This window comes from Nyctereutes procyonoides, unplaced genomic scaffold (genome assembly GCF_905146905.1).
Source record: "Nyctereutes procyonoides isolate TBG_1078 unplaced genomic scaffold, NYPRO_anot_genome, whole genome shotgun sequence".
Classification (NCBI taxonomy): domain Eukaryota; kingdom Metazoa; phylum Chordata; class Mammalia; order Carnivora; family Canidae; genus Nyctereutes; species Nyctereutes procyonoides.
The window spans coordinates 4,740,116-4,767,684 of NW_026575033.1; the positions used below are offsets into that span (position 1 = coordinate 4,740,116).

At 35.9% G+C, this 27,569-nt stretch overlaps 1 protein-coding gene across 3 annotated transcripts in view; it reads left to right on the plus strand.

Moving 5' to 3' along the window:
* The window catches only part of SGCG (sarcoglycan gamma), a 127,175-nt gene that overhangs the window by 96,426 nt on the left and 3,180 nt on the right, over window positions 1-27,569 (plus strand). For all 3 annotated transcript variants that reach the window (XM_055317251.1, XM_055317252.1, XM_055317253.1), the window contains exons 5-7: window positions 4,482-4,601; window positions 16,695-16,767; window positions 27,298-27,421. In XM_055317251.1, the coding sequence (XP_055173226.1) occupies window positions 4,482-4,601; window positions 16,695-16,767; window positions 27,298-27,421 (317 nt within the window). The remainder of the gene's footprint in view (window positions 1-4,481; window positions 4,602-16,694; window positions 16,768-27,297; window positions 27,422-27,569) is intronic.

The window sequence follows — 27,569 nt, forward strand, 5'->3', positions numbered from 1 at the left end:
AGCACTATTTTGAGCACACAGTTGGAGTGCAGGAAGCAGTTCCCTGTACCTGCAGTAGGCTCTCCACTTGCTACCTGGGAGACTGTTCGGAGAGTGACCTTGCATCTTGGATATAAAAATCATGGTGTGTCCTCAGGAGAATGTACAACACCTTGTTATCATAATGCAGATTAGGGCTCTATTATGATCACAACACTTCATTAATGAAGATGATAAAATGGCGTAGTGACCAGCTGGGTCACCTGCAGCATCTTTGACTGTGTCTCCTTCAGAGTCATGTGCTTCTGGCATAGGAAAGTGTGGAAGAACCTTGAGTTTATGTCTACACCAGAGCCTGAGAGAACTTGCTCATTCCCTAGAACAGGTTGTTGAATATCTGTGGAACAGGGAGCAGGGATCGTGGATGACACCCACAGGAAGCCACTACCTGATGACACTTGGGAGTGATTGTCTTTAACATCACAGGCATGACACTTTGAACAATATAGAGATGCACACAGTTGAACTTAGAAGTAGCAGTATTGGCTTTAATAAAGGAAGCATTTTTAACTTAAAAAACAATTAGGCAGATTCTAATCCAGAAAGATTTCCAGAAAATCTACCTAGATTTTCTTCCAACTGAGGAACAAACACAGTGCTGTCTCAGGAAACCCCAAAATGAAATATACTGAAATACCACCAGTGGGCCCAGAAACAAGTGACTTATACTTCAGGATATTGAATGTTTTCATAAGAGCCCAAGTCTGTAGAGCACACAAGATTAACGACTACAGTGGCTAGAAAGACAGACTAAAAACAGTATGTTAGGAAGAAAATCCAAATGAATTCACTTTCCAGTTCCAAAAAAAATAAAAAATAAAAAATAAAACACAAAGGGGAAGACCTTTATGATGAGGCATTACAACCAGAATACCCAGTCTGAAAAATAGATGTTCCCTCAGACAAAAGGTAACACCACAAGATGCATGTCTGAAAAAGAAGAAATATAGAATGAATTTCTTCCCAAGCAAGTTTTCTGTTCTGGGTATAATGTTAAATTTGTATAATTTTTCTGAAAACTAGTAACTCAAAAAATATTTGCTTATGTTTAAAAGTTTTGAAGTTCTACATTTTGAAAATTTTACAGTAAAAAAATAAAAGGGGAACTTCTTTGAAGGAAAACACAATGTTTATTTAGGAGGATGTGCAGATGGGTGAAGGATGCATGCAACATTACTGTGTCAATGCTGTACAAAAAGATATAGTCAGAGACATGGCAAAATCTAACAAATATATATATATATATATATATATATATATATATATATACACTCCTTTTGACCCAATAATCCCACTTCTAGGAATCTATCCTGAAGATACAACCCCAACAAAACAAAATATGTGTGTAAAGTTCTTCTCTGTGGCAATATTCCTAATTGCAAAGCATTGGAAACCACTCACACATCCATATGTCTGGGTAAATAGCTGAATGGCCAGTATATCCATGTGGGAGGTACCATGTATCTGTAAAAAAGGATGAGGAAAATATCTAAGAGTTGATATGAAGTAAGTTCTGGGATGTATTTGTAAGCAATATAAGTAAAGTACAGAAGAGAATCTACTGTATGCTACCTTTCATGGAAGTAAGAAAAGAATATAAGAAAATATATATGTGTTTGCTCATTTATGCACAAGAAATAAAGGATAAACCTGAAATGTAGAGACTGATTCTTTGCCAGGTATATATGGGAAGAGGGTTGGGCGGTGAGCCTGAGATGGAAGGGGTGAAGAGGAAGTCACACATCCCATTGAAGCTATCAAGGATTCTGTATGTCAGGAAAACCTTGGTTGTATTTTCACCAGCAAAACCCTCAAGCCAATTTTGCAAACTTAATTGGTCAGAACATAAAACCTTCCTTTATTTCCTTCATTTTTCATTTCCTTCTTTGTACCAAAGCCTTTAATGAAAAATATTACTTTACCCAGATAGCTCTTATTTTTATCTGCTAGGTAGAATTTTTATCATATTTCTTAAAGAACTCCAATGGAGGATTATTGCTTAGCTCTAATAAGTGTTCAGCTAGGTTAATAAAAACCAGTAGAATATTAATAAAATTTAAAAGCTTAATTAGAAACCCAGTTATTTTAAGAGATGACTATCCCTATGATTATGGGCTTGTCATCACTTGGTATATTAATAGTGTTTTCTAAAGTGAAAACATATTTACTTTTTTTACATATTTAAATTTAACATTCAATGTCTGCTTGTATTTAATAAAACAAAGATAGAATTTTATTCACTTCTGTGCCTTTACTCAAGTATTTCCCTCTACCTGGCATGTCTCATTCTCCTTTCATCAGGGAAACAGAAACTCTTTCTTCAAGGTCAGTTCAGACATGATTTCCCCAGGGTGCCATTTCTGAGCCTTGGAATAGACCATAGGTTCCCTGTCAGGGCTCTCATTGGATCCCGCCCATGCTTGTATCACAGCACTTCCCAAATTGTCCTGAAACTAGGTTCATATGCTTTTCTCTTCAGTGGGCTATGAACTCCTCTAAGTTGTGAGCTACATCCCACTTGTTTATGTATCCTCAATTCTTAGCACAGAACCTTGAACATGAAAAACATGCCATAAATTCGTGCTGAATAGTGCAGACTCACTTTTTTGCATTTTCATTTTTTAAGTTTATTTTTTTTTAGTCATCTGTACACCCAACATGGGACTTGAACTCACAACCCTGAAATCAAGAGTTGCATTTTTGCATTTCCTTTGACTTGAGTAAAGGTTCATTTGACTTTGCTACTCATGAAAATTATGCTCCTAAACTCGTTGTCTAGTTCGTCACTGTATATGAACCAGTAGTTACAGAAAAAGTATATCAGTCATGTAGTTAAACCCCTTTTACCTAATAAAACCTCCTAGAACTGTTATATGAATTTCCAGGAAGCTCAACAGTGAGGTCTTACTGGATAAATTATCCCAGATTTTTTTCTCCCTGTCAATTTTACATACCCATAACTGCATATTCATCATGTAGTGCAAAGCAGTATTTATACAATAACAGTATAAGATATAGCAGTGGCCCAGAAGAGGTGAAGGGTGACACTGAGTCTCTGAGTGACTGAGACTGGGTGAAAGTACAAAGAGCAGAAATACAGGCAAGTATCTAAAAAATAAAGTCTGGCTTCCTTAAGGGAAAAAAGATTGAGAGAGGAAAAATGAGTTCCGCTTTATAACTGACACACATACACACACCACACATACACACAGACATATTTAAATGAAGAATCCCTGAAGACTCTTGCAATACCAGTTAATGAAATAACATAAGAATATGTTGTTGACCATATCCAAAACTGTTTAATGTATTCTTTGAAGAGCTTCTATTTCATTTCTGGTTAGGTATCCATCAACTTTAATGAGTACTAGGAAGGATACAGGGACACACACATAAAAACTCTAAGACATCCATTCATTTTCTCAGTATCTCTCACAGATAAGACTATAAAGCTAACACACAAAAGAATTAGGAAACGCATGTAGTTCCTTGTGCAAATGCTGAGAGCTGCATTCTGGAGAGATTAATCCATTATGCTGCCAGGGTTAGAAAGACTGGAAGCACAAAGATGAATTAGGAAACATGAAACGATGAACACCTGAGAGTAGACAAGGGTCACATATGTTCTTGGGGACACAGTATCCCCAGTGCCCATCACATGGGAGTACCCACTAAATCTTTGCTGAGTAAATAATGAGTTGGCAGGCAATGAGTCTAAAGCTCATCTGATGAGATGAAACTTGGAGGGGAAAGTGATACCTCTGTCACTGAAATATAAAGAAGGAAGGCATGAACAAGACAAAAATGACATGGGGGAAGGGAAAGGACAGAAACTTGAAAGTATTTTCCACGGTGATGTCTTTTCCTCCAGCGTGTAACAGGTAAGGACCTCTCCCAAGAATAAGGGCACAGGAGGAAATCTGAGTATGATTCATCTTCTGGGTTGACATTGGTCATTGAAGTGAGCCATTCATAAAATGGTCTTTCACAAATCTCACATTTTCAGAATACAAAATCCTTAGTTGGTTAATATTCCAAAGTTTACAAATTTCAATAATCTGAGTAGAAAAAATATGTTATTTTAGGCAAGTTGTAAAGTTGAAAAAACCTTTGGATAACGTGTCCATTCATAAATTTGATCTAGATTGACACATTTATTTAGTTTTGTTTTTTAATTTTTTTATTTGAGTTTAGTTGACACACAATGTTACATTCATTTCAGGTGTACAGCATAGTGATTCAGCATCTCTATACATTATGCTTTATAGATTTAAGCTTAGAACTTAAAAAATTAATCATAGAATTAAAAAGAACTATTGGTAACAGATTTTATATATTTAGTAATTTGGTATTGCTGGGTGATATGACATGTAAACATAGAGATTTCTGACAACTACATATAGTAAACACTTCATAATAAACTGTTTTAATGAATTGTTCAGGTCCCAAAATGGTAGAGGTCCAGAGTCAACAGTTTCAGATCAACTCCAAGGATGGCAAGCCACTGTTTACTGTGGATGAAAAGGAAGTTGTGGTTGGTACAGATAAACTTCGAGTAACTGGTATGTGATAACTTTTCTTAAAATTGAGATGTAATTAACACAATATTCAATTAGTTTCAGGTATACAACATAATGATTTGATATCTATATCTATTGTGAAATCATCACCACAGTAAATCTAGTTAACATCAATCACCACACACAGTAGCAGATTTTTTCTTATGATAAGAACTTTTTTTAATTGCAGTGTAGTTAATACACAGTGCTGTCTTAGTTTCAAGATCTATTCTCATAGCCACTTTCAAATATACAATGCAGTATTGTTAACTATAGTTACCATGCTGTACATGACATCCCCAGGACTTATTTAGAAGTTTGTACCTTTTGACTCCCTTTACCCATTTTTCCAGGCCCACCCCACACCTCTGGCAACCACCAATCTGTTCTCTGTATCTATGAGTTGACTTCTTTTTTATATTCCACATGTAAATGAGATCACACAGTATTTATCTTTCTCTGACTTATTCCACTTAGCATAATACCCCCATGGTCCATCCATAGTTGCAAATGGCAGGATTGATGATGTCTACTAGCATTGCTGAATTAAGTGGATTAGTATATGAAGAAGACATCAGATTTCTTGATAAAGTATTATTGCACTTCTTCAGGCAATGAAATCTGTACAGAAAATAGTCCAAGAAACAGGACCAATTGTTTCAAACCAAGCCATCCTACACAAGGCATCGCTTAAGTGAAACTTTTCTTAGCCTAGGGCTCCTTCCAGGTCTTGATGTTAACTTTAGTGGAACAGGTGAGAAAAATTGATAAGCAACTAGATTATTTATTACCTACGTGTATGTATCAGAATGACCTGGAGGGCTTATCACAGTGTATGTTGCTGGGCTTCATCCCCAGAGTTTCTGAATCAGTAGGTCTGGAATGGGACATGAGAATCTGCATTTCTTATAAGTTCTCAGATGATGCTGATGCTTTAGTGCTAGGGACCACAGGCTGAGAACCACTCCCTAGGCTGACTTGTCCAGAAAAAAAACATGAAAAAAACATGTTGGTACCATATAGCTGCTCTCCCTGGCATGCACATATTTCAGTTACCTTCTTAAAGATAAGTTATATTCTTCTTCTCTTTCATAGTTATTTTTGTCTGAGGTGCAAATTTCTTCCAAACTCCCCTTCTCTCCAATGAAAATAACTAGAGCAAATATACTACACCTGTAAGTACTGTGTACTTTCCTTGTCATTATGCCACTATAACAGTATGGAGTTCTTTTCACCAAGGCAACCCTGAGTGGTGAGTATATGAACAGTACAGTTTTGATCCAGACCCTGACTCTTCTCAGTTTTTCAATATGTTCATAGCTTCCCTAAATTTTGTGATTAAAGAAATGCAAGAAATTTTACAGTTCTGACTTCTCTCCTTATTTCTTCTATCTGGGGTGTTACTCCCTCTCTATAGTGTATAGCTCAGAATTACTCAACATTAACACTACTGACATTTTGGGCTGGATAATATTTTTGGTGTAAGTGTGGGGCTATCCTGTGCATTGCAGGATATTTAGCAAGTATCCCTTAACTTTTTGCACAGACTCAGTAGCATTATTCTTTCCCCAAGGAAAGACAACCAAAGGTTATCCCCAAGGGTTATGACAACCAAAATGTTTCCAAACGTTGCCAAATGTTTTCAGCAGGATGAAGGAGTTGCAAAATCACCTCTAGTTGAGAACCACTGATTTACCTTAAGCCTACACTATTTCTCTGGGCTTTACTATCATGTATGTATTTATGATTATGTATTATTTATTTTTTTTTTTAATTTTATAAATTAATTTTTATTGGTGTTCAATTTACCAACATACAGAATAACACCCAGTGCTCATCCAGTCAAGTGTACCCCTCAGTGCCCGTCACCCATTCACCCCCACCCCCCGCCCTCCTCCCCCTCCACCACCCCTAGTTCATTTCCCAGAGTTAGAAGTCTTTATGTTCTGTCTCCCTTTCTAATATTTCTCACACATTTCTTCTCCCTTCCCTTATATTCCCTTTCACTATTATTCATATTCCCCAAATGAATGAGAACATACACTGTTTATCCTTCTCCGGTTACTGTGGCCAAGTTCAAAAAGGGTGTTGCCTGAGTTCTCCTCTGGGATTTTGATGGAATCTTGTCTCACATTTAGATCTTTCATCTATTTTGAGTTTATCTTTGTGTATGGTGCAAGAGAGTGGTCCAGTTTCATTCTTCTGCATGTGGATGTCCAATTTTCCCAGCACCATTTATTGAAGAGACTGTCTTTCTTCCAGTGGATCGTCTTTCCTCCTTTATCGTATATTAGTTGACCATAAAGTTCAGGGTCCACTTCTGGGTTCTCTGTTCTGTTCCATTGATCTATATGTCTGTTTTTGTGCCAGTACCACACTGTCTTGATGAACACAGCTTTGTAGTACAACCTGAGATCTGGCATTGTGATGCCCCCAGATATGGTTTTCTTTTTTTAAAATTCCCCTGGCTGTTTGGGGTCTTTTCTGATTCCACACAAATCTTAAAATAATTTGTTCTAAGTCTCTGAAGAAAGTCCATGGTATTTTGATAGGGATTGCATTAAACGTGTAAATTGCCCTGGGTAACATTGACATTTTCACAATATTAATTCTGCCAATCCATGAGCATGGGATATTTTTCCATCTCTTTGTGTCTTCCTCAATTTCTTTCAGAAGTGTTCTATAGTTTTTAGGGTATATTTTGAGAACCATTTGAATGGTAAATGGTTCTCCAACCTTTTATTTTCAGGTTGTAGGTGTCCTTCTGTCTAAAATGAGTCTCTTGTAGACAGCAAATAGATGGGTCCTGCTTTTTTATCCAGTCTGAAACCCTGCGCCTTTTGATGGGGTCATTAAGCCCATTCACGTTCAGAGTTACTATTGACAGATATGAGTTTAGTGTCATCATGATATCTATTTAGTCCTTGTTTTTGTGGATTGTTCCACTGAACTTCTTCTTAAAGGGGAGTTTTAAGAGTCCCCCTTAAAATTTCTTGCAGAGCTGGTTTGGAGGTCACATATTCTTTCAGTTCCTGCCTGTCTTGGAAGCTCTTTATCTCTCCTTCCATTTTGAATGAGAGCCTTGCTGGATAGAGTATTCTTGGTTGCATGTTCTTCTCATTTAGGACCCTGAATATATCCTGCCAGCCCTTTCTGGCCTGCCACGTCTCTGTGGAGAGGTCTGCTGTTACCCTAATATTCCTCCCCATGAAAGTCAGGGACTTCTTGTCTCTTGCTGCTTTAAGGATCTTCTCTTTATCTTTGGAATTTGCAAGCTTCACTATTAAATGTCGAGGTGTTGAACGGTTTTTATTGATTTTAGGGGGGATCTCTCTATTTCCTGGATCCGAATGCCTGTTTCCCTTCCCAGATTGGGAAAGTTTTCAGCTAGGATTTGTTCAAATACATATTCTGGCCCTCTGTCCCTTTCGGCGCCCTCGGGAACCCCAATTAAATGTAGGTTTTTCTTCCTTAGACTGTCATTTATTTGCCTTAATCTGTCTTCATGGTCCCTTAGTTGATTGTCTCTTTTTTCCTCAGTTTCCCTCTTTGCCATTAACTTGTCTTCTATGTCACTCACTCGTTCTTCCACCTCGTTAACCCTCGTCGTTAGGACTTCTAGTTTGGATTGCATCTCATTCAATTGATTTTTAATTTCTGCCTGATTGGATCTAAATTCTGCAGTCATGAAGTCTCGTGAGTCCTTAATGCTTTTTTCTAGAGCCACCAGTAGCTGTAGAATAGTGCTTCTGAATTGGCTTTCTGACATTGAAGTGTAATCCAGATTTTGTAACTCTGTGGGAGAGAGGGCTGTTTCTGATTCTTTCTTTTGAGGTGAGGTTTTCCTTCTAGTCATTTTGCTCAGTGCAGAGTGGCCAAAAACAAGTTGTATTGGAACACGGGGGAGTATCACTGGTCCGTCCAGCTGGTCTTCTGGGGGAGGGGCCTGCTGTGCTGATTCTCAGGTGTTAGCACTTGGGGGAGCTGCTCTGCCCCTGCCTCTGCAGGACTCAGCGGGGGTTGTTTACCCCGTGGGGCCCCAGGAGGAACAGCCGCAGTTGCTATGGCAACTCTGGAAGCCTGGATTCAGCCTCCGCAGGAACTACGGGGCTCGGGGCTCTCGGCTCTCAGTCCGCAGGGCCTGGAGGCTCCGGGCGGGGCCGCTGATCTGCTCAGCTCGGGGCAGGAGCGTCCTCGCTGTCCTGGGCCCTCCCGGCCTCTGCCTGTCCCGGGGGAGGCCGGATCCTGGGCTGTGTCCCGGCGTATGTATTATTTAATGTGTACTATCTGCTAATAATTAAGTTAAATACCTGTAGTAAAAAATAATTAAGACATACTTCCTTTTACATAATCATTTTAGCTGGAGAGCTTTTAACATAAATTAATTGATTGGACACAGTCTGCTAAGGACTGTAATAGATGTTTGGGCCAAGAGCTATAGCCTGGAGAAAGGCATCAGTTGTGCCAGAGTGTGATAGAAAAAGATACAGAATGAGTCAGACAAGGTTTCTCAAGGAAAGAGGAATTGATCTGGTCCTAGAAAAATGCTTACTAGGTTTATTAGGAAGAAAAAGTGATGTTAATTGTTCTAACCACAATGTAGAGCATGAATGAATATTAATAAATGGATATTAATAGACAGTTATTAAAAATAAGAGTGGAAGGGATCCCTGGGTGGCTCAGCGGTTTAGCACCTGCTTTTGGCCCAAGGTGTGATCCTGGAGTCCCAGGATCAAGTCCCACATCAGGCCCCTGCATGGAGCCTGCTTCTCCCTCTGCCTGTGTCTCTGCCTCTCTCTCTCTCTCTCTCTCTCTCTCTCTCTCTCTAATGAATGAATAAATAAAATATTTTAAAAAAATAAGAGTGGATAACTTTTTGAGAACCAGACTGAATTCCAGTCCCAGCTGCTCGACTGAGTAGATGTGTGACCTGGAACAACTTCAACCTGTCAGTGCTTCCCACTACAGCTCTAAGCATCTTTACCCACTGGTCTTTCATTGACTGGAGAATATTGTACAGAGTGCAGCAAATCAAGGAAAATTTGATTGTGAAATAAAATTGCAAGTCTTGCAAAAGATTCAGGGTTCCCAGAAGTCAAAAGTGATGTAGAAATATTGAAATCACCAACAAAGTCAGTAATAAAAGAAGACCTGGAAAATCAGACTTGCCAGAGATGGAAAGTATAAAAATAAACAAAGAGGATGACATGATAGGTACCTCAAAGATCAATAATTTTACTCTCCCAAGATTAAAATATTCACCTTTGAGAAGACCCACAGTGCTATTGATTTGACTATTACGATGATTTTACTGCATATGTTAAAACTACAAACAATGTCATATTGTGTCACTGTGGTAGGCAGGATTCTAAGAATGACCCCCAGTGATCTTTGCCGTTATAAAATTCCCTCATCTCCGAGCATGGAAAGAATCTGTGAATGTGATGAGATATCACTTTCATAATTATGTTGTTTCTGTGGTAAAAAAAAAAAAAAGTCTGTCCATCTAAGGATTAGTTCTCAATGATCTATTCTAATCATATAGGCTCTTTGTAAGTAGAGAGTTTTCTCTGGCTGGTAGTACAAAGGGAAATCAGAGAAATTTGAAATGCAAAAAGGATTTGCTCTCTGTTGCTATATGAAGATTGAAGGGGCCATATGACAAGAAATGTGGTAACTTCTAGAGTCTTAGGCTCCAGGCTGACAGCAAGAAAACAGAGCCTCACCCCTAAAACCACAGGGACCTATATTCTGCCAATAACATGACTGGGCTTGGAACCAGATTCTTACCCAGAGACTCCAGAAAAGAGCCGTGAATGGCTAACACCTTGATTTTGGCCTTGTGGTTAAAATCCACATAAAATCTAGCCAAGCCCACTGGGTAGGACTTCTGACCTACAGAACTATGAGCTAACAAGTGGTTACTGTTTCAAGCAGTTAAGTTTGTCATAATTTGTGGCACAGAAAAATTTAATACAGCCATAATACAATTCCAACTGTGTTAGAAAAATTTCACTAAAAAACAAAACTTGATTTATTCTTTGTTCATTTTATATGATTTCATAGTTATTTATAACTGTTTTGCTAAATATAAAATATAATATTTTATAAACTTTGATTTTTAAAAATAAATTCCCATTAAAGCTTTTTCCACTATTCACTATAAAAATTTGGTCTTGTTTTAAATGGATTGATTCCAAGTAGCCCTTGGAGTTTCTTGGAGCAGAAGCAGTAGCAGTTGAAAGCCAAGACAAGAGGACTGATAAGAGAGACAGAGCCAGTTTCACTCTGGGGACTGGGAAAGAAAATTAAATGCTTTGCTTTACTTTTGTCTCTCCTGGTTACTTACATAACTACCCTAAGCATGAGATGTAAGAGGAGGAGTCAAGTTGCTCTTTCTTCAAGGTGGCACACTCCAAATTCTTGACTTGTGCTAAATCCTCATCTTGACTCTTGCATGAAATGTTTTCTTGCCATTACCTTTGTCTAAGTACTCAAAGAATAAAATGAATCTTCAATTCTTAAGCAGATTCCATTTGCAGGTGATATAACTTGTATGTATAAAGTCTCCTAAAGATTCAACCAAAAAAAAAAAACTGTTAGAACTAATCAGCAATTTCAGTAAAGTTGCAGGATAAAACAACATGCAGAAGTCAGTTGCATCTCTATACAGTGATAATGAAACATCTGAAAAAGAAATAAAACCATCCTGTTCACAATAGTATCAAAAACAATAAAATACCAATGAATAGATTTAGCCAAGTAAAGAAAAGATCTATGCAATGAAATCTACTAGACTTTGTTGAAAGACACAGAAGAAGGCACAAATGGAAAGTCATCCCATATTCATGGATCAAAAGAATCAATAATGTAAAAATGTCTATACTACTCAAAGCCATGTATAGATTCAACTCAGTCCCTGCCAATATACCAATGGCATTTTTCACAGAAATAAAAAAAAAAAACAATTTGAAACCACAAAAGACCCCTAATAGCCAAAGTAATCTTGAGGGGAAAACCAAAGCTAGAGGTATCACACTGATTTCAAACTGTACTGCAAAGCTAGAGTAATAAAAACAGTATGGTATGGCATAAAAATAAATACATAGACCAATGAAACAGAACTGAGAGCCCAGAATTAAACCCCCACATACACAATCAACTAATATTCAACAAGAAAACCAAATGAGGAAAGGATAGTCTTCTCAACAAATGGTATTGGGAAAACTGAATAAATACATGTAGAACAGTGAATTTGGTATCTAACATGGCTCACAAAAACTAACCCAAAATTAATCCAAACTTGCACATAAGAGCTGATGCTATAAAACTCCTTGAAGAAAACACAGAGAAGATGCTCCTCAATACTGGTCTTGGCAATGATTTCTTGGACACGGCACAAGAACAAACATCAAAAACAAAACCCAAAGGGACTCTGTAAAACTTGAGGCTTCTGCAGAGCAAAATAAACAACTAACAAAATAAAAACCAATGTACAAAGTGGGGAAAGGTTTTACAAACCGTGTATCAGATAAAGGGTTAGTAGCTAAAGTACATAAAGAGCTCATTCAAATGAATAACGGTGAGAATAACAAAATCTCATACAACTCAAAAACCAAAAAACCCAGATTTTAAAACAGGCAAAGGAACTGTATAGACATTTTCCCAAGAAGACATCCAAATTTCCAACGGATACATAAAAAAATGTTCAGTAGCACTACTCATCTGGGAAATGCAAAGCAAAATCAAAATGCAGTCTCACATCTGTTAGAATGACTTTCATTCTCAGTGAGAATGTAAATGTTTTCCACTGTGGAAAACATTATTAAGGTTCCTCAAAAAATTTAAAATAGATCTACTATATTATCCAGCAATTTCATTTCTGGGGATATATACCCAAAGGAAATGAAAACAGGATATTGAAGAAATACATACATTCCCATGTTTATTGCAGCATTATTCACAATAGCCAAGATATGGAGACAACTTAAGTGCCCATCAACAGAAGAATATGGTAGGTACATACAATAGAATATTACTCGGTGATGAGAGAGAAGACATCCTGGCCATTTGCAACAAAATGGATAGACCTTGAACACATTATGCTAAGTGAGGTAAGTCAGACAGAGAAAAACAAGGACTGTATGATGTCACTTATATGTGGACTATAAAAAAGCCAAACTCATAAAAACAAAGAATGAAACAGTAGTTACCAGTGGATGGGGATGAGGGATGGGACAGATAGAAGGATACAAACTTGGAACAAGTAGTAAGTAAGCCCTAGAGGTCTAATGCATAGTATAATGAATATAGAAAACATATTGTATTACAGTTATCAAAACTGCTAAGAGGCTAGAACTTAACTATTGCACTCACTAAAGAGAAAGGATCATTATGTAGCATGATGGAGGTGCTAGTTATCACTACAATGACAAATATAGAAATGTTAACATGTTTTATACCTTACAATTTTTACACCTTATTTTTATGCCATGTTATATGGCAAATATATTTCAATAAAGTAGCATTCTTTAAAAAGTCTTAACATGGACGCCTGGGTGACTAAGTGGTTGAGCGTCTGCCTTTGGCTCAGGGCATGATCCCGGGATCCCAGAACCAAGGAGTCTGCAAGGAGCCTGCTTCTCCCTCTGCCTGTGTCTCTGCCTCTCTGTGTCTATCATGAATAAATAAATAAAATCTTTTTTAAAATTTAAAAAATAAAATAAAAACCCTTAACTTTCCATTTAGACTCTCATCAGCTAGGAAATCGAAGAATTGTTTTTAAACCATATTTATGGAGGAGATTAAATAATTTCACCAACTCACTTTGAAACTGACCAAGACCTTTACACAGTCTCATTTTCCCCCTAAAAATAGAATTAGTTACCAAGTGACCAAAGTTAGCATGCCCTTTTTGTTAACCCCAATTATAGAACACATTACTGGACTAGCATCAAAATTTCATCTTAAAATTTTTTATGCCATTGCCAGAACTGACTTCTGGCAGAAAATACACTTTAATTCCTTGGCAGTGATTTGCTAGGCTGGGTTCATTCCCCAACATTTAGTAAGAAAAACATGGACCTGCAATGGTATCCAATTCCTCTTGAGGAAAACAAGATTTACTGAAGCCAGTTCAATTTCTTTTTCTTTGCACCTGTGCAGCTAAGCAGGCTTACATGAAGTCAGAAGTGATGGAGCAGAAATGCTGGAGTCACTCACAAAGCCCCTGATAAAAAAGAGGATCTGGAAAGTAAGATTTCAGCAGCTGAAAAAGTGAACATAAACAAAGATGATAAGTCCAGGTCCTTTAAAAAGACATGAAGACAGATGATCTAGAAGATGCTAAGAGATCACCCTATCCTTTAAGAACATATGCAAGATCTCTAAACACTGTAATGTGAAGCTCTGTGAACAAGTTGATGATTTGGCCCATTGTCAACAATATCCAGCTGAAAGGATCAAAAGACCTAATTAAATCTGGCTTAAATGATAAGAATATATATTATCTTACATGAGAAGTCTGGAGGTAGGATAGCTCCAGTTTGATTATGTCAGTGGTCCAGTAATATTTAACTGTGCTTAAGTGTGTAACATTCCCCTCTTTATTTCAGTATGGCTCCAACAATCCTAACCATCACTTCCTTGTGTGATGACTCCTCTAAATTTCTGTAAGACCTTGATGGCCTCTTTAAATCTTCCAACCTAAATTCTCACATCAAATGACTTACATTTCTCTTGAGAGTGGGGCTTGGCTGGAATTTAATTTTTTAACCCCATCTAAAAGACTTTTGTTTTGTAATGAGGAGTTTAAAATATTTACATCTGTTTTGATTGCTGTTCTATTTGAGGTTATCTATGTCATATTATTTCATGATTTTTTTATCATTTTGAATTTAAGTCTGAAAGAAGCTTGGTATAAGGGGAGATACAGAGAAAGCAGTTCATGCATGTTCTTACTGGCCATTATAAAGACTTAGGATTTGTTTTAAGTCCAATGGAAAGGCATTGAATTATTTCAAGTGTACTCTTTGATTTGCTATACATTTTAAGATCAATATAATCATTACAAGGGAGAATAGATTGTTTGGAGGAAAGAGAGGAAACAGTAAAACCAGTTAGGAAGATGTCACCAGGCAATAGATGCTGGTAACCTGGAAGAGGTGGTAACAATGGTCATTGAAGGAAGATAATGATTTCAAATTAAGAACTGACATATAAAAGATTTGCCAATAGATCAAATGGATGGCAGAAATTGAGAGAAGGGGGTCAAAGATGGAGAGAGAATATTTGTTTCCTGGATGATGACATTATTCTCTAGGGAATGGACAAGCCTGAGGAGGAGAACACATTTGCAAGCCAGAGAGAATAGACAGTTAATGTTTTAGCTGCATAAATGCAAGGTATATGTGAAATAGCCAAGTGGATATGTCAAGTCAGTTCTTGGATATGTGAGCTGTTTATTTCTCAGAGATGAAGTTTTGACTAAAGATACAAATGGGGGCATCGTCAACCAATGGAGCTCTGAGAGATGCCAACATTAGATAGAGCCCAGTCAGATAAAAAGGAAGGGTATCCACTAAAGGAGAATATGAAGAAACAGATAATGTGGGAATGTCACCAGGAGCCATTTTCCTGATGCCAAGAGAGACTAGGATCCCAGGATTTGGGTCCTGGAAAGACAGGGACTGAAATTGTCATGAATATGCCATCAGGGAGGTCATGATTATCTTAACAAGAGCATTTTCTTTGGAGTAATAAGGTAAAAGGCAGTTTGCAGCGGTGGCAGAAAAGAATGGGTTGGAGATATCATGTGAAGGTTTGGCTGCGAGGCAGGGCAATGGAAGTCTTTTTTGGTTTTGTATCACTTGAAAAGCTCATTTCAGGCCATAAATACTCAATGTATGCGTGGAATCAATCTTAGTAGTTATCAGCATAAAAATCTAATAGATGTCTTGATAGATATTATCCACTGTTTGAACAGAGGTATTCATACTGAATTCTCTTTCTGTAACCGAAAGAACTCACAGAAGCAGCATGTAGAGAAGAAGGGCGTAGCCTTTGAGCAGTTTCCCCTTCAGTGTTGGGTTCTGTCCATCAAGTCTTCACACCATCCAGTTCATTTGTGCCATAGTCTTACTACAGATCTTCACATGAGTATCCATTCATCATAAATTATTCTAGGACCCAGAAAAGAAATCGGATAGTATCATCCAAATACTGCTGATATCTTATAGTGAAAATGACCAGACGACTTACTATATCTAATCTTGGTGATACATTCTTTAAAAACAAGGTTAACATTGCAAGACTGGACTTTTTTATTATTATACTTTCATTATACAAATAACATTTATACAGGATCATGTTTTACAGTTATTTAAGTGCATTATCTACATAATGATATTTTATAATGGAACTTTTTTCCCTAAAATTTAGATTATATGACCCCAATAATATGTTTCTATTTTCATTGATGTCACACCAATTATATATTTTTATATAATCATAGTTGGGAATATTAAATATGAATGCATACATAAGGGAAATATAGTTACTCTGAAAATCAATAATTTATTAAGAGTTATTTTATAAAACCATTTATGAAAAATCTATTTTAATATATGCAAATAGATTCTGAGGAATATTTACTTTGCGGCCAAATAGATCATAAGATTTGATAATTTGAACACTGACAATTTCAATGATAAAGAAATTGCTGCTTTTATGTGATGATAATACGTATTAGTTTATAAGCTTTATGCCTGCCTTGTACTTATGTGCATTACAATTATCACGTGTCACTATATTATCGCTAACTGGTTAAGTAATTGTCATACTTTTAAAAACTAATTATAGAGTTATAGTTCCTTACAAAAGAGTTCCACTGACACCCTTAGAGTAATTGAAAGTCACCATAAAAGTTTAAAAATCCTACATATTTGTTCCTATATATCAGTTATGTTTTCTTACATCTGTACAAATTCAGCCACAAGTTCTAAATCTACTTGTGCTTTAATATATAGGCTAAATATTTAATAGTTTGATGTAATTTGTTTTACTTTTGTAAAATGATGCACCTCTGGTTTTGTTTAGGCCCCGAAGGTGCTCTTTTTGAACATTCAGTGGAGACCCCCCTCGTAAGAGCTGACCCATTTCAGGACCTGAGGTAAGAATTTTGTTCAGATACAAACTCTCTTATGGATGATACCTGGATATATGTGGGATAATATCTTAGCAGTCATTACAAGATCATGTCTTATTCCATTAATTATCTTTATTCTCATGATATTCCACTTATTGACTAGTCAATACTTACTAAAATCCAAAGGAAGTAAAAAGTGGTACTGACTCCCTATGTTTAATCCACCCAAAACAGAAAATTTACCATCCTAACTACTTTTAAATGTACAGTTCAAAAGTATTAAGTACATTAACACTGCTGTACAACCATCACCACCTTCCATTTCCAGAAATCTTTTCATTTTGCAAAATTAATGCTCTGTGGCCAGTAAACAACTCTCTATTCTCATCTCTACCAACCCCTGGAAACCACAATTCTACTTTCTGTCTCCTCCAACTGGACAATTCTAGGCACCTCATATACATGGAATCATATAGTATTTGTATTTTGCAACTGGTTCATTTCACCTAGCATAATGTCCCCAACCTTTGTTATATCTTTACGTAATGTCAGAATATATAAAATTGACTAGTACCAGATTGTAAAATTATACTTTATACAGAGTCTCTGTGTGCCTTTTTGTACTTCACTTTATCAGTGCACCACTGAATAACATTTATTGCTGTAATTGTTTATTCCAATATTATATTTGTATTTTATAACAAAATCAAATACTATTTTTTAAAACAAGTGCCTGAAGTCCAAGGTATCACTTAAAATTACATTCAGTATTTGAATTTGAAGTATATGCAGAACATTTAACTCCTAATATATTAGTAGAAATAGAGAAAATTAAGTACAGAAGGAGTCCCCAGCTTTACACAGAGAAGCCTGCGACCTTGGCCAAACTAACCTTTTGAAACTTTCTCATCTATAAAATACTGATAGTAACATATCTCAGTGTATTCTGAGAAAGATTTAATTAGCTATTAGGTTAAAAGTATTTTGGAAACTGAAAGTTGAGTTCAAATAATTATTTTTTTAAGATTTTATTTATTTATTCATGAGAGACCGAGAGAGAAGCAGAGACACAGGCAGAGGGAAAAGTGGGCTCCCTGCGGGGAGCTGGTTACAGGATCACACTCTGAGCCAAAGGCAAACACTCAACCACTGAGCCACCCAGGCATCCCCAAATAATTATTTTTATTATCATTATTGTACCAAGTAGATAATCACACTAGATGGAATAAAAGTTAGGAAATTAAGCATTTCTCTTATTTTTTAATGTCTAATTAAATATTAATCAAAAGCAAATGAGGTTCAATTCATCTTACCCACTTAGAGAACATCTGCAGCATGAAAATAAATTGTGACTCTAATTACATTAGAACAATTTCATTAATTTTGATAAAGGATAATTTTGGTAAAGGATCATTATGCATAAGATCAATATTACAGAATTATTATAGTTAGGGAAGAAGAACATTTTACTTTTCTAGGATAGAAAAGTGATTCAATATCTTTAAAAATAATTCCACTTAAAACATTTTTAAATTATAAAGTAATAAAATTGTAGAGATGCCAGACTACTTTTTGAAGTAATTTACTTCACTGTTTTAAAACAAATAGATCTCAAAATTAAACCATTTATCTTATGTCATCCCACCAGGGTGTCAATCTGCTTGTTATCCATCAGGCCCTTGCTAAAAGAAAAAATGGCAGAAGAGTATCCTCTTGCTTTCTAAAAGGTGATACTAAGGGAGGTCACATAACCCAAGTGTTACAAACAAAATAATTAAGAAAATGATGAAATTGTAAGAAAGTCCTGGAGGAATGGGCTGAGGATGGGAGGCATGAACAAATACTGAATGTCTTCAACTTGCAAGATCTGTGCTCTGTGCTGTACATAACTTATCTCATGTAATCATTAACTATTTTAAAAATAAGCAACTTGATTCCCATTTTACAAGAGAGGAAAACCAAGATCTAGATAGCGGCATGCTCTAAGCTAAGATTAAAATAGCCTATCAGCTCTGACTCCAAAGTCCATGTTCATTGGGTGTATTCTCTTTTCTACCTAAGTAGAACCTTGAGTGATTTATTCTTTGATTTATGACCAGACTCTTCTAAATGATTATATAATATTCATATTTTCTTCTGTAAATTCTTACCATAAACTTTCACTTTATATTTCTTTTTTTTTTTAAGATTTATTTGTTTATTCATGAGAGAGAGAGAGGCAGAGACATAGGCAGAGGGAGAAGCAGGCTCCATGCAGGAAGCCCGATGTGGGACTCGATCCTGGATCCTGGGATCACGACCCAAGCCTAAGGCAGCCACCCAACTGCTAAGCCACCCAGGCGTCCCTCACTTTATATTTCTGAGTCCCATACCCTTATTATTCCTGGCCTAAGATAAAGTGAAAATGATTCTAGATTATCTTGAAAACAATGAATGTGGATTTTGTAGGGCTGAGATCCTTATGCATTCATAAATATATCTCTGAAATATACATGTTTAAATATCACAAATTTAAATTTTTACATTGGCTCAAATGGTAATCATAGAAGGGTGACAATTATTATTTTAAGAAGAAAGATAACGTGTATTTAAACTAGATTTACATTTCTTATAGCAAAATCATTCACAAGAAAAAGGTAAAGTGGTGGTAAAAGGTGAGGAAAGACAGACTCTAACACTGCTCACAGAATTAGAAATCAGCACAAAGCATTCTGAGAGGCACACTGGTCAGGTTTGGCAAAGTCCAATATGTGTACATCTGAAACCCACACTTTGTGAAACTTGGTGGAATGGACAACTCAGAGTGCTCTTCATGGCTCTTCTATGGCTGTTCTAAAAGAAGTCTGAAAAACTGGGTGCCCATTACCCCACTTTTAAGTTAACATTGTGTTTTACATAAATTTAAGTATTTGCAAAAGATACCATTTCTGCCATATTATAAACACTGTCATTTTGAAAGAAAACTCATCACGTTACAGTGTATTTGATGGAATCTAAAAATCACAGAGATTTGATAACCACCAACTTTGGGTTACAATCCAATATTTACAATATTTTTGCTTAAATTTTTTGCCTGGAAGATTTTTGATGGGCAACTCTTTCATTTGGCTTGTGTATCCTTTTGCTATACCCTTGCTGTTTTGATTTTTGAGCACACCTTATACACTGGAGCTACAAAATGCTCCAAATTTATCTAGAATTGACTCATCTGCTTTGCTTCTTTCCTTTTTTAAACGGTTTTATTTAAATATATAAATACATATATTTAAATATACTGAATATCAACATTTTTCCTATTAACATTTTTTTATTTTTAACGTTTATGTACTCAAATTTATTTATTTTATTTTATTTTTTTAAGATTTTATTTATTCATTCATGAGAGACACAGAGAGAGAGAGGCAGAGACACAGGCAGAGAGAGAAGCAGGCTCCATTCAGGGAGCCGGATGCAGGACTTGACCCTTGGTCTCCAGGATCATACCCTGGGCCAAAAGTGGCACTAAACCACTGAGCCACCCAGGCTTCCCTGTGTACTCAAATTTATTAATCATTTCTTTCATTGAATTTGGATTTTAAACCGTAAGTTGAAACTTTCCTTATAGAAAGGGGAAGTTGTCTGCCATGTTGTTCATCTGGCTTTCCCTTTTATATTAAGATACATTGTGGATTCCAAATGCACTTAGAGATTATTCTTGTATGAGGTATAAGGTATGAGGTCTAGGTCTAATTTTATTTTTTTCCATTCAGCCAACCAGAAGTGCCAACAATTAGATTATTTATTAGAAATTCTACTTTTGCTGCTACAGTTTGAAATACAACCTTTATCATGTATTACATTTTCCTATGCAGGTGGGCCTGTTTGTGTATTTTCTACTCTATTCTATTCATCGGTCTATTCAGGTGCCAGTGCCTATACCAATCTTGATAAACAGGATTTAGAAGATCCTTTAAAGTCAGATAGGTCTTGTCTCTCTCACACACATGCACATAACCTTGTAGCGACTCTCAACATTTCTCTATCAATTAATTCTTGCTTATTTTTCCATGTGAACTTGAGTGTTAACTTGTCTAATTCAAGTAAAAGTGTATTCTTTTTTTAATTAACTATTTATTTATTCATTAATTCATTAATTCATTCATTCATGAGAGACACAGAGAGAGGCAGAGACATAGACAGAGGAAGAAGCAGGCTCCATGCAGGGAGTCTGATGCAGGACTCAATCCCAGGACCCTGGGATCATGCCCTGAACAAAGGCAGATACTCAACCACTGAGCCACTCAGGTGTCCCAAAAGCATATTCTTTTATTAGGATTATGTTAAATTCATAAATTAACTTAGGGAAAACTGATGTCTTCATAACATTACTTTTCCAAAAACATAGGGCATCTTTCTATTCACCAAAATCTATTTTTGTCCTTTCAGGAGTGCCTAAAAGTTTTCTTTAGGCAAGTTTGTCACATTTCTCATTAAGTTTATCCCTAAGCATTTTAGCTCATCTTTGTCACAATTATAAATGAGGTTTTACTCTATCTACCATTATATCTTCCTACAAGGTAAGTTTTGGATATGAGAGCTACTGATTGCTGCGTGTTAATTTTATATAAATGACTTTACCAAACTTTTTATTCTTTGAGTGAGTTTTATGTTGGCCCATTAGGATTTTTCAGACATACGTTCATATCATCTGCAAAGAGATATATTCTTACACTTTCTTTTGCAACTCTGTATCTCTGATTTCCCTTATCTCACTCCATGTCCCAATATCATTAGAGCAGTGTGAGAAACAAGTGGAAGTAGTATGCATCCTTGCCTTTACCCAGTCTAAATGGAAATGCCACTGGTATTCCTCCATTAAGTGAGATGATATGAATGTGTAAAGAAAATATTTTATAAATAAAATGACCATTAGATTTTGTCAAAGGCTCATTTGTGTTTATGGAGATAGTCATATTTATGTGTTCCTTAGATATATTAGTACAGTGTGTCACATTAATGGGTTTTCTAATACTGAACCAATCTTGCATTCATGGAATAAATTCTACTTGGTCATGGTATATTCTTTCCTTAAAATGGTGTTCAATTCTACCTGCTAATATTTTATCTAGAACCTTCACATTTATATACATGAATGATACTGGTCTATAGCTAGCTTTCTGTGTGCTATTTTTGTAAAGTCTAGATAACAATGTTATGCTTCAAGAATTAAGATTTCCCTCATTTTCATTGTTCTGGAATAATTGTGGACAATTGGTATGCTCTGATCTCTAAAGCTTTCATATAATTCTCCCTGGAACCATATCGGCCTGATTAATTTTTAAAAAATAATTCCTTAAAAGTGCAATTCCTCTTTTATGAAAATTTGTCTTTTAAACTATACCTTTAATAAGGGTCAATTTTGATCAACTGTATTTCCTTAGGAAATTATTAATTTAATCTTGGTTTTCAAATACATTTGCATAATGGTCAAAAGTGATATCTCAGGAATTTAATTCCTTCTGTTTCAGTGGTTTTCAAAACAACTCATTGATAAACATAATTAACAAATAAAGCATTGATTGATCTAACACAGCTTGCATAATTATATTCCTTATCCTAAGTATTTATTTCTCATTTATCATAGGTTACCACCTTGTGTCTACTTAAACAAGGAAAGCAATTTGTGCCTCATGGTAATTGACAGTTTATGGTGTGGCTGGTTTTCCTTAATTCTAGCAATTCTAAGAAAAAATAAAAAAATCATAAAATATCAAAAAAAAACATAGTAGATTTAGTCAATTCAGCAAGTAAAAACAGTTTAGAGTTGAAAGTTTCATCCAAAAACAGAAAATAAAGGGGTGGGGGTTGCCTTGACTGGCTCAGTCAATAAAGCATGCAACTGTTGATCTCTGGGTTATAAGTTTCCAGCCACACGTTGGGTGTAGAGATTACTTAAAAAATAAAATATTTTTTAAAAAGCTTCATCCAATTACAGAATGGTGAAAATAAACCCTTAGGAACTTGGGTATATTGAAAATACTCCTTGGGCATTAGTTGGGGGGTAGGTGTGAATTTTTTCAAAAACACTCATTTTTTTGCATTAAGGTGTTTAATCCAATCAGATTTGGTTTTTTGTGTGGGGTATATCATTATATTTCAGTTTCTCTAGGGGTTAAATTTCTGGATTTGAGGTTTAATTCCCTAAAGCTTCTAACTTTTAATAGGTAAATTTAACTATTTATACTTATTATGATCACCGATTTATTTGAAGTATTTCTGTGATGTCCTATTTTATTTACTGTACTTTTTCTTTTCATTTTTTCTTCTTTCTGGCCTTTAGTTGGATTATTAAACTTCTGCTTATTCTCCCTGCAGTATTTCCCTCTAGTGGTTCTGGTTTCATTCTTTTAATGATAACCTTTTTTTATTAAGATTTTATTTATTTATTCATGAGAGACAGAGAGGCAGTGACACAGGCCTCCTGTGTCACTCCTGTGTCACTTCTCCAAGGGAGAAGCAGGCTCCCTTGCAAGGAGCCTGATTTGGGACTTGATCCTGGATCCCAGGATCACACACTGAGCTGAAGGCAGATGCTCAACAACTGAGCCACCCAGGCATCCCTAATGATAACCCTCTATATTTTATATGCATGGAGATAAATTAATACTTTCTAACTAAGTTTGTCATTATCATTCTCTTCTTATACCAAAAAATTTAGAAGTTATTCCTATCCAAACTTCACTTAACATATTTTGCAAAGCTTTTACTCATCTCTCTCGTTGTATTTTTCAGGCAATACAGATTTAGCTTTATTCCCACACTGTGTTGATTTTTTTCTAATGTCCAAAACTGCTCTTGCAAAATACTCCTTTCTTCTGGTTTTAGTTTCCATAAATATTTTTTTTTCACTAAGGATCTGCTTAGACAGCAAACTTTCCCTTGTGGGCCTGAAATGTCTAGTCCCTTCACAGTTGAATGATGGCTAAGTTGGGATATATTTCTAGACTGACAATAATTTTACATCAGCATTTTTAAGATATTATTCATTTCTTTTGGGTCTTTGGTCAGAAAACAATTTGATTTTCATTGTGAATACTTTGAAGGCTTTCTCATAATTTTAATGTTTTGCAATTTTGCCACAAAGCATTTGGAGACTGGATATGTCTTAATTCATACTTGGGTATTGGTGTACCTCTTCAGTTTTAGGAACTCATGATATTTTTCAATTCTAATTAAACATTACCTCTTCCTGTCTGTCTTCTCATCTTCTAGAGCATAGGCATACTTTACTTGTGGTCTGTTGATCCCCTGGGTGTCCAAGAATAGAATTTAGTGGGTTAATGATTTTGAATATGAAAAAGAAATCCTTCATTTTTACTGACCTCTAATTGAAATTTAGCATTCCTTCAAATATGAATGAGAGGCAACAAACCACAGTAGTATGGGCAGATTCCTTGACTTTTTCATCTTTAGAAGCCAGAGATACTTTAGTATCATGTAAAGGCTATAGCAAAATCTCAAAATACATTACTGCTCTTCACTGCTTTGAGATTACACTAGGTGTAAGTCCTCTGGCCAGATCTTATTTAATTACTAAATAAGATCACAAATTGCGTATCACCCATTTAAAGATATTTTTATATTTGTATTTCAAAGTTACCTAGTTTCCTTTGAAATTCTGTACTTTGTTTTTATGCATTTAAAAAAGTTTAATGTGTAACTCAAATTTCACATTTTGTGTTTTCCCAACCATTACTACCAAATCTACATTATCGGTTCTTATTCTCTTTTGATATGTGGCATGTCTACTATTCAGTCTACTACAAGACTTTAATTTTTTTATTTCATGAATTTCTACTTGCCTGGTTTTTAAATCTTTCTTTTTCTATTCTGCTCTTCTTCTGTGAGTGTTAATTTATCTCCTTGGATGCTCTAAACTTAGTGTTAGTCCCTTTCTGACTGCTCTGTTATCTCTAGTTCCTCATATTGATAGATCCTCCCATGTGGTTTGAAAATTCTGTCTGACAGCTCATCCTCTTCTGTTCTTCATCTGGGAGCAATTGTCATAGAGACTCAACATTTGCCTTTACATGTCAATTTCACATTCACTTCTGGCAGGGCCCTGCAGGGGGCACTGTTCTGAAGCCTGTGTTCCTAGATATTTCTCATGTTGGTTTTATAAACTGCCTGAATAGGGTGTGGATTTGGATTCCACACTAATGCGTGATTTAAGACTTTCTCTTCGCATCCCAGAATGAGCAGCCTACTTTAGGGCTGTTATCATACTGTGCTTCAATTCCCTTCTGTATGCCCAAAGCACATTTCCAAACACTCCTCCCCTGCCCCCCACAGCTGGCCACAACTCCTTCCCTGTAGAGATGGAAAATACCAACCCACAAGGCATTTATCTGCCCATAAACTCCAAGGGCTTCAGCCTTTCAGCACCCACTCATCACTCTGGCTAGGAGTTTCTTCTGTTTCTGGCACTATGAAAATGCCTTTGTCTTTCTGGGTTGTTTTTTGGTTTTGTTTGTTTTGTTTTTGCCTAGTATGTGTTTTAATAATTTTGATCATATTTTAACCAGCATTTATATGTAATTGCTGGCTGAGGGCAGAGCTGTGCTGCTCATCTGTCTTGACCAGAATTTATAGAGTGATATTTTTTAAAGCAAAAATGGAATCTTGTCATTCCTCTGCTTACATTCTTTAAGCTGCTTGAATGCTAGGTTTTAAAGGCAAGAAGCTCATCTGCCTTGTTTGCTACTGTTTTTATACTGTGTCTACCATATACATATGCATATATGTATACACACAGCTTACTTATTTGGTAAATTTCTGAATCAGTGCTCAAAACTTTTTGTTCCTCATATAAGTCATGAGTAAATATATATTCAACTATTTGAAGAAAGGGGTAGATATTTAACTAGCAAACTAAAATATAACAAAAGAGAAAATAATTGAGTTATTTTATATCTGACTACTGTTAATTATGTTCATGGAAATGTATGCTTCAGGACATTGTAATCACAGACTTTTTTGGTAAAAAGTGTTTTCACTTGTGCTGAACTGACATATTTCATCTCAAGGGCTGGAAACAATGCAAAGGGGAAGAAATTTGCTATTCCAGAAGCAGTATATTATAACATGGTTAAAAACTAGTAATTGGTCCTGTTGAGGTCATTTTGTTGTTTGATGAGAAACAAACTCACCTTCACTAGGATCTTTAAGATCACAAACGGATTACCTGAAATGGACCAGACATCTAAAGTTGCTTACATGTCTTCCTCCCTTCCTTTCCTTCCCCACCACCTCCCCCTTTCTATCAATCCGGGCAGGACAAATGTAGACGATTAGCAGATGTAAAATAGCAAAATGGGCAGGCAGTCAGCCAACCAAATCATCTGGATGTATCCAAGTGTTTTCCTATAACCTAAGCTTAACATAATTTGACTAATAAATTCTATGAATGTCTCTGTTTCCTTGTACTCAAGGTAAATATAAATTTCAAAATGTGTAACAGATCAAATATTACATATTGAATGTACACAAGAAAATAAAACTTTGTTTTCTATAACAAAGAATGGTAGACAAAAAAACTTGCCAATTAAAGGCAGCAATTCATCTGAGTTAAACATCCACCGAATAAATACTCAGTTCAAATGCAATTAATGACCCAAGTACTTCTCTCCTCTGGAGCCACTCCCCTTTCTCTTTGATACCCATGTCTACACGGATATTACCCTGCTGTGGGAGGATTACAGACTGGTTTGTATCCTGTTCTACTTCTCACTTATCTTGAAACATTTCAATCCATTCAGCCTTTTGGACTTTTGGGTTGATTTAGGTTGGGTTAGAGTAGCTGAAAAACCTTTCAAATGATCATGTTATGCCACCTGGTGGAAATTTAGTATTTTTTCAGGCAGAGGCAAATAGAATTTCTCTGGTCCATATGTTCATTCCTGGTTCTGTTTGACTTTAACACAAGGAGATTCTGATAAATTATAAAATAAACAAAGCCAGCTAAAGCCAGTCTCCATTCTGTCTATCAACCCTACCAGTTCAGAATTTTCACAAAAGAAATCTTCACATCTGCCCTGTAATCCTCCTAAATTAAAAACAAACAACATGCAAACAAAACCTAATAAGTTTACATTCTATTTTATGAGCAGGTAGCAAATGAACATGTTACCGTTAAGTTTGTCCTTTTTCCCTAAACAAGTTTGTGTTTTCATTAAAGAAATAGCTTTACAAAGTTATTCACAAATAGCATTTTCTTCTAGTGTGATATGCAGAGTGCTTAACCCTGCCATCTGAAACTACTATGTACGGGTGGAGCTGTGTAATCTTTTTATGTTTTTAGAGGATATTAATTTTGTAGACTCTTATTAATGGGAAGTTAATTTCTTCATTGCATATTATTTCTGGATTTGTCAATAAAGAATGTACACTACAACAAAATGACAATGATACTATATACTTTATTATTTGTAGTTTCTATACAAATCCATTCAATGAGGGATTCCTGGGGTGACTTTTTTTAATACTATTTTTTGTTGTTTCTTTCCCTCATTTCAGATTAGAATCCCCCACACGGAGTCTAAGCATGGATGCCCCAAAGGGTGTTCATATTAAAGCTCATGCTGGGAAAATCGAAGCTCTTTCTCAAATGGATATCATTTTTCAAAGTAGTGATGGAATGGTGAGTTCAGTGTATGAAGATCCTGTTGTATGTCCTGATGACTTTCAGAGCTGACAGAGAATATCAGTTCTGCCATTACCTGCTATTGATCCAACTTCTCTCAATACGGTGGTCACTAGGAGTTACCTGTAGATGATGGCCATAATCG